Raw genomic sequence first — 15,241 nt, forward strand, 5'->3', positions numbered from 1 at the left:
TTCCACAAGGAATGTGGGAGAGTGAAAGCCCAGGTAGGGGAGACAGGAAAAGTGACTCTGTCATCACATCCCTTCATACTGAAGCTCTATATTTCCAGGCCATGCAGTCACACGAGAAGAAGAGGTCTCTTTGAGGACATCACCCCCCTACACGAACAGACTGGAAGGGGTGGTGAACTGAGTTCATTTAACCATTTCTGGAATAAAAGATGTGTCAGAGTGCCAACATTGTGAGGAAAGTGCAGGAAAACACACGGCGCCTGCTCAGCAGACCTGCAGGTGAGAGATGGTGCTCACTTTCGCACAGCCCCTAATGTGAGTCAGAGAGGGGTGCAGAGACGCACTTCCCCACAATAACTACAGTCCAGGCGGGAATTACAGGTGCTGGCTCTGCCACAGTCGCTGAAGTCCCTCAGTCCCTTCCAGAGCAGGCGTGAGTGACCCTAACTGTCGCACAGTACATAAAGTACTTTTACTCTTGTCTCATAGCCCAATAATACTGCAGGTCCGTGCTGGTACTTCCGGCACCTAGTCCTTGAGCTGTCTTATTTCTGCAAGGATTGTGGGTGAACAGACTATGCTAATCACCTTGTTTTCTCTTCCCCTCTGTTGCACAGTTATTTATTGTTCATGCTGTATTCTTTATCTGTGGTTTGCTTACTTACTGTCAGCCTTCTAGGTAATGTAAGGCCCTTCGGTTTTTCACAATGTGTATGTGAAGCGCTCTGATACCTACGGGTCTAGCTAGCGCTATACATAACTTTTAAATAAAAATAAATAAAATACTAGGGACTAACAAGTAAATCAAATATACAATCATGGAAACATCAATCCATAACACAATTTACCACAGGAGCACTTGCACTTTACCACTGATCAGCAGTGAGAGCAGTGCGCAGAAACACAATGCCAGCAAAAACCGAATCAAAACCGGGAGGTCAGAAAGCAAAAACTCAGGGGAAACACGCCAAAGGATGGCAAGTCTAACAGCTAATCATCCCAATGAAGAGTGTCAGAGCACTTTACATCACACACACACTCTGTCGATCTCTCTCTCTCTATGTACAGAAACAATGAATCTTTCAAGTATATAAATCAATGTGCCAGATGTTTTACTTCAGACAATGGATGTTACAAGATGTAGGCGTAACATATCATTCATAATGATAGGCATTCTATGTCACAATTGCTTGTTCTGAAGAAATGCCAATTTAGGATTCCAAACGTAACACAGTGGTTGGGGTTGTCATTACTAATTAGACTTTAATGCTATTCAAAAGAAGTATTTTTTTGCAAAATTACATTAAAAAAAATTTGAAAAACACTAAGGTTATAAACTTATGCTTTGCAGTTTGTTTGCAGCTGCTTGATGCTAGTTCATAATTCAAGGTGCTACATTAGAAGGGTTGTAACTTATGAACAGCAAGCAACACAAGGGCCTCCGTGCAAAAGCAGTAACCCACTGATCTATTCATATAAAATACAACATCTCAGATTTTCATGTTACACATTCTGCTTTGCAACAAGTACATTAACCCTAGATATACACATCGTATACAAACCTATTAAAAAAATTCTACAAAATTCAATTAAATACTACTTCTTCAGGGCTGAAACTAACTCAGAATGTCTTTTTCTATCTTAGAAACTATCTTGTTATGTCAATTTACACCCACAAATAATAATATTTGCTTTTAAGTGTCTGTACATTTTCAGTTAATAGGGAAATCCTCAAAGTCATTATGTCCAATCTAGTGTATGCATCATGAATTCAATCAAGTGATTTTCAGGTTCTAGAAAAACATGCATGTAGCAGTACTAGAATTCCTCTCAAGATTAGCTAAGATAGAAGTGATTTACTGTCACGTTTTTCCTTGTTGCCAATTTCATTTTGACAGAGTATTTAATAAATTTATAAGTTGACTGTCAGACTCCGAATTTTAGGACTCAGCCCCTCGTGACTCCACGCCTATTCTACTGCCAAACCTTGACCCCCAGTGTATGGTATCCAAGAGTACATTTTTGCCATTTCCAGCACTGCAAGCAATAACGCCACCTAGATTGATACCACCATCTGTGTGATGACTTATGACAGATTTTTAAGTTGTCCTCTCTCCACACAGCTTTCGCTCTGCTCATGTGATATAATGTTTGGGGTTACTGTGAAGTATCTGAAACCCCTTTTGGTCTCTTTGGGGCAGATTTACAAAAACTGGCGCATCTCTGCCTATTAGCTGAGATGCATCAGCTAAATTGCGTGACGTAAAAAACGCCTTGCATCACCATGGATGTGTTGCACTTACAATGCCGCGCACCGTGGCACAAGGATAGAGAGATACGTGATGCATCTTTTGGCGGAAAGGCAGCGAATTGCTAGAGTCGTGTCCTACGCATGACGCAACTCCATCAATGGTCAGGAAAGCCTATTCCCATCATGCTGCATCAGGCGCAAGGTTTTGTTGCAGTGGCATGGTAAAGGTGACTCAGCGAAATCTTGTAGATTTCACTGCATCACTTTTATGAGGCTTCCTTGCTACGGAACGCCCACCCTGCAGTCATTATAAATGATGCATGTATAATGTAGTGCAGGGCTTTACAACATGACGCATCTCCTTAGATGCGTCACGTTGTAAATATTTTGCATCGTGGTGCATTGTTTACGATGACACTGCATCACGAAGTGACACAACGGCGGCGTAAAATTGTCGCAAGGGGCTTGTAAGTCTGCCCCTCAGTTTTTTGGTCAATGGATTGATGAGCAAGTGTAGAGACAGTGCTACCAGCCACTGTCCCTACTCCATGAAAACCATTTGGTTGTGTTCTTACTAGCACACATTTCCTTCTTGGTTGCATATCTTGAATGTTTTTTCCTGTTGGTGGTTAACTGGTTACCCAGCATGTGTCTCGCTGTTGGCTGGTTCCCTGAGACATGTTTCTTTTTCATTGGGATACCAGGTGTTCTTTTTCCTATTGGTGATTTCCGTACATTGACTTCCAACATAGGTGAGGGCTGTGCTTAATTTGAACCAGTGGTTTGTGGTGCTTGGCACCTGCACGTATGACAGTCTGCCACACGGTGGCGCTATTTGTCTAATTTGAAGATCATCAGATCTACAGATTAATGTCTGTCACCCAAGCCATTACTATAGCTTTGGGGGCCAGGAATATTGTGAATTGTTACACATGTAGGAGTATGATTGTTAGTAGCTGTGCTGGTACTGTCATTGTCAGCACTGGCAGGGGCATGGGTTATGCAAGTTGGGGATGGCCTTCTCATGAGGGCCCTGGCACTTTTCTTTTTTTATTTACACAAATTAAGCACTGGGTGGGGATCTAGTGTGCATATCACAGTTCTCTATTACCTACCTGATTTTATCTGTTGGTGAGTCACCTGATGCACCTTTTTCTCTTAGTGGGATTTCTAGATAATCTTCCTGTCGTATGCTTCCTAATTTCTCAGTAGGACTGTGCCTTTAGGCAGCATAAACATCGAAAATATGCAGGACTGAGTCTGTGTACACTATCAGGATATGTAGACTTAATAACTGGCTAACTCACAATGCACCATCTTGGCCCCTAAACTGACAGGGTACCATTTGGTGTCTGCATCCTCAGAACATGACAAACCTAATTCCCCCAAGGGAATTGTTGAAACAGATTATACACTTTCATTAAAAACCCAGGCTTGCCCAAAGGGAGACACAAGAAATAGGCAAATTGGCCTTTTAAAAATGTCCTGAGGCAATTGTACTCTTGTGTAAAATACGTGCACTGCAATGATTATTAGGATGGAGTAAAATAATGTTACCAGCATTACAAGAATGGTGAACAGAATGAATAATTCAACAATCCTGCCTTTGCATTGGATTATATGAATACATAAAATTGCACTCTTACCTAGCACTGCATATCCTATAAAGCATAGAGTTTGCGGTTCTGCAAAACAGGGCCGGTTTTAGCATAGATGGCGCTCTGTGCGACAATGTTTGTTGGCGCCCCCAAATGACCACCTCTGCCACGGATTCTCTCACTACCACCATTTACCAGTGCCCCTCAAGTCTCTATAGCCAATCCTGCTCAGATTCATTTAGTTTTATAGTGCCACTCATACCAGTGTAAGGTGTCGGAGCACTTTCCATCACATACACATTGCTGAGACTATCATATGTTTGTAAATCAGTGTATAGGAAATGTTACATAACACAGAGAACTACAAGGTGTAGGAGTTGCATGTCATCCATACTGGTAGGCAGTATAGTTTGAGTCCTTGGTCTGGAAAAGCATACATTCAGAAATTAAAAGGTAACACCTTTGAATGGGGTTCGCTTTAATTTCTGCCCAGATGAACCTTTTTTTGCAAGGTTAGGATAATAAAAGACTAGGCAAAAAACTTATAGTTGTAATATATACCTTGCAGTTTGCATGCAGCTCTTTGATGACAGTTAATAGCTCACTGTTCTTCATTAGGATTTTAACATATAAACCTGCACTTAAAAAGGATCTCTCTGAAAAGAGCAGTAACCACTGACCTTTTTACATTATGTGCACTTTGTGATCTGCATGGTACACGTTCTTTGCAGCAGGCATATTAACCCTCTGCACTACCTTATGATGAGTCAAAACTTCCACTAGACACAATTCTCTCCAGGAAGAACATTAATCACCAGTGTTATCTTGACATTTTTATTGATGCCTGAGAATTGCTAGAAGCAAGGAACATGGCACACAATGCTTTTAAAATGATGATATACTTGCAATCATGGTGCCCTCACCCCAAGTCAGCACCCGGTGTGGTGGCACTAGTCGCACAGCCCTAGAGCCGGCCCTGTCTGCCAGAATACATTACAGAGGTCTAACTGCCCAATTACCTGTGGGCATGTCATCTGACAGCCAGCCTTGATGTAGACTAGGCTGACATACTCTTCTGGATGCCTATGGAATTCAGCTGGGCTGGAATCAAGGCATGAGGCGGCCTTTGACAACCCATTGAGATGCTCCTCTGCCTAAACAAAGGCTGCAGCACTCTATATAGGAAAGGTGATCTATTTGTTCCGTGTTTGAGTCTCGGTACTCAATTTCAATTCAAAAAGTGCTTTATTCGAGTTGTTACTCATAAAAGCAGACATACAAACACGTAATAAAAAGACAATTAAATTTACAAAAAGTCGTATTTGACATAAGCACATGCCTCATTAAAAAACAGTTATCTAGCAAGCAAAATATACATAATCACAGGTGTAAAGTTCATTACTATTAAAAAACAGTTAAAAAAGATTACAATATCATTGAGCTAAAATCGTCAAAATTTCATTCAAAATGACAAGTAAATTATACCAATACAGAGAATAGACAATGGTCTAGCAGTCTCTGAACGACTGATCAGAGAGTAGTTACCCTACTAGCAATCTCTGCCTTAATACCCACGCCCACCCCAGGCACTTTGCGGTGGCAATTGTGATCCAAGTCAGAGTAGTAGACCTAACAATACGCAAAGCTACCATACTGCTTTTGGTACCCAAATTCTTACACATAGGTGCCAACCAGACTCGCCTTGGAGCAGAATATACTTTACAGGAGAACAAAAAGTGACCAAGGGTTTCATTTCCTTCCCCACAGACTGGACAAGTAGCTGAACCTCCTACCCTCCACTTAGATGTTAGATTACGGAGAGGGAGAGAGCCAGCCCTCAGTTGAAAGAACAATTTCCTATCCATAGGGTTGGATATGTAATCCCAATACAATTCATATACAGGGAACAGTTTAACCTCGAGGAAGCTGATGGTCATGGACCCGCTGTTGGTACTGAGCAAACTCCTATTAGCAACCCGTTCCCAAAAGATATTTTTTAGGGTTGTCTTAGTGGGAAATGATGCCCCAGCTGGATCAAACCACAATGCATTTAGCCCTAGTTCAAATAGTGCAAGTTTTAATGATTTGAACCAGCTAATTTTATAAAAGCGATCTGCTTTAATGACATCAATAAACCCATCCGCATAGTGGGAGAGCTCAGGCGTAGTCAGAGCCTACGCCAGTATAGAATCGGTCGTAGTTTTCCCATTTCCGAGATTTCTTTCCTGCCAAGCTCATATCTCAGAGGTAATAACGGACTACTCTGTGGAGTACCTGTAAGTTTCCTAAAAAACTTGTTCTCTGAAATTTGAAGCTCATGTAGATTTTCATGCCCCCACAACTCAGCCCCGTACAGTACTGACCCAATTGCTTTTGCTTCATATATAATCAGGGGTGGTTTAATCGGTTTGGTCAGCGATTTCCTATGCTCCTTTATAATGGTACCAGCTGGTTGCTTGTGCCTTAATGTTGCAATATTTAAATGTTGGTTCCACCTATTATCATTAGAGATATGGATCCCCAGGTAAGTAAATGATTTTACAACCTCAAGAATGCGTCCACTCATGATAATTTTGGATTTAAAATTTCTATGTGGATTAAAAACCATGAGTTTAGATTTAGACGCATTCACCTCCAGACCGTGATCACCACAAAACTTATCAAAAATGGCCAATGCTTTTTGCAAACCACTTGGGGTTTTAGATAAAATTAACGTGTCATCGGCGAACATTAAAATAGGAACTTTTACACCTGCAAGAGAAGGAGCATCCACTACCTGTGATTGCATGCGGGGGACAATACCGATAATAAAAAGGGTGAACAATGTTGGTGCCATTGAGCACCCTTGCCGAACCCCTCGCTCAACAGGAAATTCGGCAGTGTCATTGCCATACCCACCCCATTGAATTTTGGCATAAGTACCTTCATGTAATCTCATGATCAAGGTCAGCAAGACCCCTGGGACCCCTAAAGCCGCAAGCACTTCCCACAGCTTCGCCCTTGGTACCAGGTCGAAGGCAGCCCGCAAATCGACAAATGCCGCATAAAGACTGCCTCCACCTAGCACCACGGTCCTCCACTGGATCAATTGGAATCGAAAGACTTGATCCACAGTACTAGTTGCCCTACGGAACCCAGCCTGAAAGGGAGATAAAATATTGTGTTCCTCCGCCCAGTCGAGCAATCTATTTACAATCACTCGTCCCACAATTTTTTGGATAGTATCAATTAAACTGATTGGGCGATAGTTGCAAGGCTGGGCACGATCTCCCTTTTTGTACACTGGAATGATTACAGCCCCCTGCCATGATACCGGGATATCTGCACCCTTAGTAATGTGGTTTATTAGCAAGTAGATATATTCACACCACCTTCCAGTGTCATTTAGAAAAACGTCCGCTGGGACACCATCTGTGCCGGGAGCACGACCGCTATGTACAGTTTTGAGGGCAGACAGTATTTCACTCTGCGTGAAGACATTGTCTTCTGCAAATAGATGGATAGGGCAAGTACTAGTTACAATCTGGTCCCTAGTAGCATACTGGTCACTGAAGAATTTGACCCAGGCATCCTGTGGGACATTGTTGTTACTTGACTCTTCAGACCTTTCTTGACCCCATTTTACAATGTGCCAAAATAATCTAGAATGTTTTCGATCACTTGCACATTTCAACTTATTCCAATGGGCCTCGTCCCAATCTCTTTTCGCCTTAGCAATGCAGATTTTATAATTCTTCCTGGCAGATCGAATAGCCCCCAAATTTTTACTCTTAATTGCGGCTCCCAGAGAGGTTTGTGCCACCTTGCAATCATGATTATACCACTTAGCAGCTCTATAAGCACATACTCTCTTTCTACTTACAGGTTTTAAAAAGTAACATTTAATTTCTTTAAAGAAATTCTTATGTACTTTTGTAATGTCATCTTGACCCGGAGGATCCCCTGCCACACACTCTAAGGCCATGATAGCCTTGTCAGTAGCAACTCCTATTTTTTCTAAGACCTGCTGGTCTGTCCTGACACTTGTCCACCTCAACCTGCGCATGTCATTTGTTGGTACAATCAGTGGGGATAGAAGATCATCACGGGGATTAGAAACAATACCATCGGACAACCACCATTTGTGAAAAACACATAGAGGGTTATGGTCACTCTCAAGCCTTTCCATTACAGCCATGTCACTAACAGTTGACCAAAGGGACATGCTACAAATAACATAATCAATGCGGCTTTTGTGTATCCCATTATTGAAAGTCATAGCTGGTACTCTATCTGACTTTGTCCTACCATTCAGAGCTCTTAACCCATGTTCGAGACACATTGCATTTAGACCTAAGATATCCTCAGTCCAGCGAGTTACTGGAGTAGTATCTAATATGGGAATATCCCATTGCTTATCTTCCTCTGTACCTAAGAAAGCCTCGCCGGTATCTAGAGGTTCAAACGTGCGATTTAAGTCGCCTGCAATTATTATGTTCTTACTACTAGAATGTGTCTCAAGTAGATTATACAGGGTAAGAAGGACCTCAGATTTTCCTGTATTTCCACTTCTGGCATATATGTTATAGATATCAAGGGAAATGGATGTATCACTCATGAGCCTAATGAGCTGGATATCTTTTTGATCAAGCGCCACACTTTTTACTACAGCCTTTAGGGACTGTCGGACCCATATAGTAAGGCCCCCCATCGGACGCCCTTTTGGGCCCTTGGTGGCTGGTACATAGAAATTTAAGTACCCCAGAGCAAAAACAGGATCACAGGCCCATGTCTCCTGGAAAATACAAACATCGTACTTGCTAACAAACCCAAACCAGTCTCCGCAGACCAGCTTGGAGCATAGCCCTGCCACATTCCAGGATAATAAGTTCCCAGTACCATATGCCGTTTCAAGTTTAGGGCTAGAGACAAACCCACTCAACACCATGTCGTCAATACCATTGTTATTTACATTTTCATTGATTGGTCCAACCGTGTCCACAGGGTTGACATTCTCAGTTTGAGCGCCTACTAGATCACCAAGTTCCCTTGTAGTGCATGTATCAAATGTAGTTTGCAACAAAGGCTTAGGGTTAAATGGTAGTCAATCACAGGCATTCAGGTTTGAGAGGGCAGAGAATCTATTTTCCAAGCCTAGTCCCCCCTCAGTAAAACCAACATCATTACTACCCCTTTTGGTCACCACGTTCCATTTTGTTCTTAAAGTACTAGGATTCGGGCCTCTTCCTTTCCGAGGGTAGAAAAAATCCAAAGTCAGTGGAACAATCGTAGTTGATCTTCGCTGTGGAGGTAAGATATTGGGCAAGATGTTTGACAATACCTTAGGGTCAGAAAAGTTAAGGACAACACAATCCCCCTTATACCTCTTAACCCTATTACCAATCCACTCTACCCTTCTGGTGTTTACAAGTTCTTCAGATAATTGCTGCCTTCCCCAGGGAGATATTACCATGTTAGTAAGCCACGATAAAGATTTATGTATTAAAGATGATGTAGTTTCAACCTCCCCAGATACCAATGGGGGGACATTTGCAAGAACGAGAACTAATGGAGAAGCTTCTACCACAAGCTCAAAAGACCCTTTCCCAGTATTGAAATCAGCAGTGGTGGGAACGGGGGGTACAACACCTAAAGCACTACCAACTGGATTCGTCAGTGGTACCATTAGTGGATTTGGCACAGGGATAGGAGTAGGTCCACAATTTTCGCCAGAGGGTGTTTTAGTCATTAATGACTCTACCTTAGTCACAACTTCTTCAGGGAGTTTTTCTACCTCCACCAGTGTTTTCTCTAATAAGCCACCCAATCTATTAACCTCAGCGGTTAATTTGTCTATTTTACTAACCAGGGGTTTGACTATACCTTTAATTTTTATATCCATCATGCTCCATAGTTTATTAAATTGAGCATTGGAGAGGGTCACATAAGCTTCATTAGTCAGATCATCCTCCTCCTCCTCAAGTATTTTCCTTGGTGGGGTTGCAACTTTATTTCTACCAGACCTTAAACCCCCCGTTTAGGCATAACCTTTCTTTTGCCCCCAGTAACCCTCTGGGCTGGAACAGGGACTGGGGCAGGGAGAGGAGACTCGTTATTGGTGGATATCACTGTCCCCACTTCACTGTCACTACTATCTTCAGTAATAGCCACTATGCCACTAGGCTGGATAGTGTTTATATCATTAAGAGACTCATGTACCACACCAGATGTACTGCTATTATCTAGTGCAAAAGGATCCTCTATCTCTTTATCATTCAAAGGAGATTGATTAGATGAATCCAATACCAATGATGATCTCCTGTCGCTATTTATTTTTGCAACAACTTGGAAGAGATAGTTGTGCATGGTGTTATTGGCTGGGGTTTGCTTTTTCCCGGGCATAGTTAGAGTGGGCAATACACTCAGAACAATATGTTTACTCACAGAACTCAGTAATTGTTTCAGTTACCCAATGTAGTCCAAGCCAATCTGTGTCCAGGAAGAATTCGCAGGAATTTTCGGGCAGGGTCCCTAGCCCAACCCAACCTAGTCCAGCCTCGGACGGCCACAGACGGCCCGCCCTTTGCCCGGGCTTAGCCCCGGGCGTCCCGCTCGCGTCTCGCGAGGGAGGTGTGGCACTTAATTTATGCGCCTCCTGGCGCTGGATGACGTAGCGCCGAGTGCGCTGTCCTGATGGTGGATGGGGGATGAAGTTCCCCGGTGCCCGCACTCCTCAGCGGCAGCCTCCCTGTAGGCTCTGGAGACGTGTGGCGGGAGGCGGAAAGCAAGGCAGCTCCTCTCTCAGCAGTGCAGCAAAGACACGGTAGGCCCTGTTTCAAAAGTGGAAGTTTTCCCCCGCTCTGCAGATGTGGCACTTAATTTATGCGCCTCCTGGCGCTGGATGACGTAGCGCCGAGTGCGCTGTCCTGATGGTGGATGGGGGATGAAGTTCCCCGGTGCCCGCACTCCTCAGCGGCAGCCTCCCTGTAGGCTCTGGAGACGTGTGGCGGGAGGCGGGAGGCGGAAGGCAAGGCAGCTCCTCTCTCAGCAGTGCAGCAAAGACACGGTACTATTTTCATTGTTTATTCTATCCATGCAGGAATGTCACCAAACGGACAACAAACCTCATTTTGCTCAGTGTACAAATACCTTGTAAAGAACGTTATAAGTCCTGATAATAGGTCCAAGAAGTAGTGTAACTGTAATGCAAAAGCATTTCTAAGTACTTTATCTGTGCAAGCAATGTGTGTTAAAAGTCATCGTCTAAAAAGATGTAGGGCCAGATGTAGGAAGCGTAATTCCGATCGGTAACAGCCAAAATTACCTAATTTCGTCCGTTACCGACCAGAATTAGGCTTTTCATATGTAGGTGGCTTCATTTCAGATTCGGTAATTTACCGAATCGGTATTTAAGAATTCCGAACATTACTGATTCTTAAAAATACCGAATCAGTAAATTACCGAATCTGAAATGTAGGGAGCACTCAAATTAATGCTTTTCCCATCTTAGGATTCGTTATTTACCACCAACTAGAAGTTGGTGGTAAATAATTAAAACCTTAGAAAAAGCATTTGTTTTGCTTTTCCAACAGTGCCATGTTGCAGACATACATGCCCTTAGGGCATGTATGTCTGCAACATGTGCACCCATACACGGTTAAGGGGTGCAACAGGGTGTCAAAGTGACACCCCGCCACCCTTCAATTTTCCCCCATTTACCGAATCGTTATTTACCGATTCGGTAATTGACCAGGCCCATAGGAATGAACGGCAATTACCGAAATTGGTAAATACAGATTCGTTAATTACCGAAACTTACCGATTTGGTAACTATTTAAGAAAAATTACCTACATCCCATTTGCCTGTTCTTATATACAGAATCGGTATGATTCGGTATTTAAGAATCGGTAATCTGGGATTGAGCATGTAAAATGGAAGTGTTTGCACCTCGGGCCTATTTAACCACCCGACATTCCCAGTTGGCATTTCTCCTTTGAAGGGGTTAGTTGATATTTCCTTGTTGTCATTTATTTGCAGAGAATGCACTCTGGCAAGGTACCATTGGAGAAAAAAACTCTTGCAAGCCCTTGTCCCCAGGCCTACACCAAATGGGATAGCGTTACATGTCCCATAAAAGAGATAAGAAATGGGAAAGCAGGCTAAGGTGTATGTGCATATGATCCCTTTGTTTTGTAATCACCAAGTAAACCCAATTAATGTGAATGTTTGTTCGCAACTCCTAAATATTATACAAAGAAAAGAGCTGAAACCTACTGTGGTGGTCCGTGCCCGTGAGGTCTGCGTCACTTGTAGAATGTTAAATGCCTCCTGTGTGTCATGTTAGAAAGTGCTTGTGCAGGGGTTTGAAGCGACGGCTGGGCTGGCTGATGCGTTTATGCTGACTGCTTTGCAGTCCCTGTGCGAGTTAATAAACCTACGATCTAACCCTTTGCATGTATTTGTAGTGTCCTTCCTTACTACAAATATGATGGCAACGCCTGACAGATGAATGCAGAACTCACGAGGCCATCCGGAGTCCATGCAGTGTCACTTTGCTTTTAGAGGGAGCAGCGGGGGCGAATGTGATGGGAGCAGAGAAGGCGGTGTGTGAAAAGAATAGTTAGGGAGCAGAGGCGGCAGTGACAGTAGCGGCTGCTACCGGGGAGTATCGGTGGGGGTGTTCTATCGGGGAATGGGAGCCTGGCATATTCCTCACCAGGCTGTGTAATGCAGCCTAGTGTGGAACATGCAGAGTGCGCATGGCTGACCCAAGACGGCCGGCCAAACAGTCATGCACACTTTAGAGGGTGCTCTCCACTCCTCTCTCTGCTCTGCAACAGCACTGCCCTGCCCGCACCTTTACAGCGCACGCCAATAGTGAAAAATAAAATTATAACATTGTTATTATCATTTTTATTTTTCTTGTGGGGCGTCACTCCTCCACCTTATAGGAGGACCCATCAGTGGTTAGTCACTGTAACGAGGGGACAGTGAGCAGAAGGGGCAGTGAGGGAACAGAAGGGGGAGGGAACAGTGAGGACAGTAGAGAGGGGGCAGTGTCTGACAGAGGTCGAAGGGAGCAGAGAGGGCAGTGCATGTAAAAAGGGGGCAGTGAGGGAATAGAAGGGGAAGGGGGCAGTAAGGGCAGCAAGGTCGAGCTTTCATTACATAATTTTTCCCAGAGCACCTTCATCCAATCCAAGATGGCCGCCATGGCTTGTGACATAGCATTGTGTGCAGCCCTCCCCTTTGAAGGTGCCACTCTACTATTAAAAATACTGGTGAGGAAGATGATGCTACAATAACAGACATTTTGCTTTCTCCAGTAGGTCTTCTATTCGTGTGAAATGTTTTCCCGTTTCCATAAGAAGATCATCCTGCTTCTCCTTCTCATCTGCTTCGTTCCTGTATTTTTCTTCATTAGTCACCTGCTTCGCCCAATGTAAGTATTTTATCTCAGAGGTGGATCAACCTGCAGAGAATGTGGGAGATTTGCCCTACAGTTCTGTGTCTCTGAAAGGAAGAAGGACCAGGACAAAGTGAGTTTCATACTGGGTGCTCCACCCTTTCCAATCCCAACATGCATTTCATGTGCCGTGGCATCGGCCTGTCTTGGAAACATTAGTAATGTGAGAATCCATTCCTCTTAGTAACATGATATTTAGTGCCAGCTGGACACTCCCAGCAGCTCACCAACATCTCAATTCTCTGGATGATCCCATAACCAAAATATATGTGTTCAAGACCAGACCCTCTCCACACATAACAGAGTGGAAGGGGGGACGTTCCAGCTCCACATGCTGCCCATACTCTTCCTTTCTTAAATCCAGTGTTCCCCTTTACTAGTATTATAACTCTAGCTTGAGTGCAGATATCCTCTCAAGATAGATGTGTGGGTATGTCTTTATACATGCAAATCTATATTTTATTTAGTCATAGCAAAAAAGAAAAGAAATATTGAAAAAAATTGAATCTATTTATAACAATAAATGTATGCATGTGGCTTTACACACACACACATATGCGCCGTACACCGGACCTTCGGGCAAACAGGTGTTTTTGATCAATACAAAGCAATGTGGCAAATTGCATAGAAATCCTGACGCGTTTTGGCTAAAGTTGCAGCCATGTTCTTAGGTAAGCTATCAATTGATTGTTGCGTTCCCTGCATGTTTACGCAAGCCTTTTAAAGACTACCAGATTCCAATGTAGTTTCTGCATACTACAATCCCCAGAATGCAATGTTACACCTTTCTAATTTCAGTTCCATTTACAAAGACTGCAATGTTCCCGAAAAACTATATGAATGGGAAAACAAATTGCACGATAAACTGAACTGAAATTAGAAATTTGTAACATTGCATTCTGGGGATTGTAGTATGCAGATACTACATTGGAATCTGGTAGTCTTTAAAAGGCGCATGTAACCATGCAGGGGAACGCCACAATCCGTTGAAAGCTTACCTGTGAACAAGGCTGCAACTTCAGCCGAAATGCATCAGAATTTCTATGTAAACTGCCACATTGCTTTGCATTGGTTATAAACACGCGTTTGCCCGAAGGTCCCATGTACAGCGCACTTCTTTACAGACCGTTAAGGAAGTATATGTTGGATGCTTGCTAGGAGTGCTCTGTCCCCTAGCGCAGACTGCCCTGTGAGGTTGAGGCTCCTCTGCACAGAAAGTGAAGGTGGAAGATTGGCCCTGGTATCCCCCTTGACCGTCACCTACCCAGGTGGCCATTGGGCACAGTTCCGCCTCGTCTCCCCGCTATGACTCCTTCCTCCCCTCCCTCCTACAAATTCTTCCAACATTGTTTTTGTGTACTGTACCTCACTATGCTTTTGTAACTGATGTAACTTTTAACGCAACAATCCTAAATGTAAAGTGCTCTGATACCCTCATGGGTCTAGTTGCACTATATAAAACTTTATAAATAAAAATATTCAATATGCATATACACACCCACATATATAAAGACCATCATAAGAGATTCTAATGTCAGACACAGTCATTTCTTCTCAGTATGTCATCTACAGTCCAGTACCTCGAGATTGGAGCGATGCACAAGTGGATCCACCTCTTAATCGTCTCAATTCAGTTTGCTATAATAGCACAGAATTTTGATAGGATCAAGTGAGGGAAGGAAAGCAAGGAGACAGCAGGGAGGGAGATCTCGAATCAGAGGAACATGCAATTACTATTTTGAAACTATTCATGAATAGACATCCAATGTCCTCATCCTAAATAGTCTATACAAAATAAAGTACCTGAAAAAGCATAACAGGAACCTCTCTTCGTGAGATACGATAGTCACAGGAAGACATTTTACCAGAAGAACTGCCTACTATAGTGTATCTATGAAACAAAAATAGCATTACTCTCCCATAAATCTCCCATACGAAACAAACAG

General features: G+C 43.2%; 1 protein-coding gene across 2 annotated transcripts in view; it reads left to right on the forward strand.

The window, feature by feature from the left end:
- LOC147717782 (N-acetyllactosaminide alpha-1,3-galactosyltransferase-like) overlaps positions 1–15,241 on the forward strand; it is a 176,245-nt gene that overhangs the window by 34,382 nt on the left and 126,622 nt on the right. The window contains exon 2 of one of the 2 annotated variants that reach the window (XM_086924566.1): positions 13,156–13,271. In XM_086924566.1, coding sequence (XP_086780692.1) covers positions 13,177–13,271 — 95 coding nt within the window. In that variant the 5' untranslated portion in view covers positions 13,156–13,176. The remainder of the gene's footprint in view (positions 1–13,155; positions 13,272–15,241) is intronic. The other variant, XM_086924567.1, reaches the window with a different exon arrangement.

Source organism: Lissotriton vulgaris, chromosome 5 (assembly GCF_964263255.1).
Source record: "Lissotriton vulgaris chromosome 5, aLisVul1.2, whole genome shotgun sequence".
Taxonomy (NCBI): domain Eukaryota; kingdom Metazoa; phylum Chordata; class Amphibia; order Caudata; family Salamandridae; genus Lissotriton; species Lissotriton vulgaris.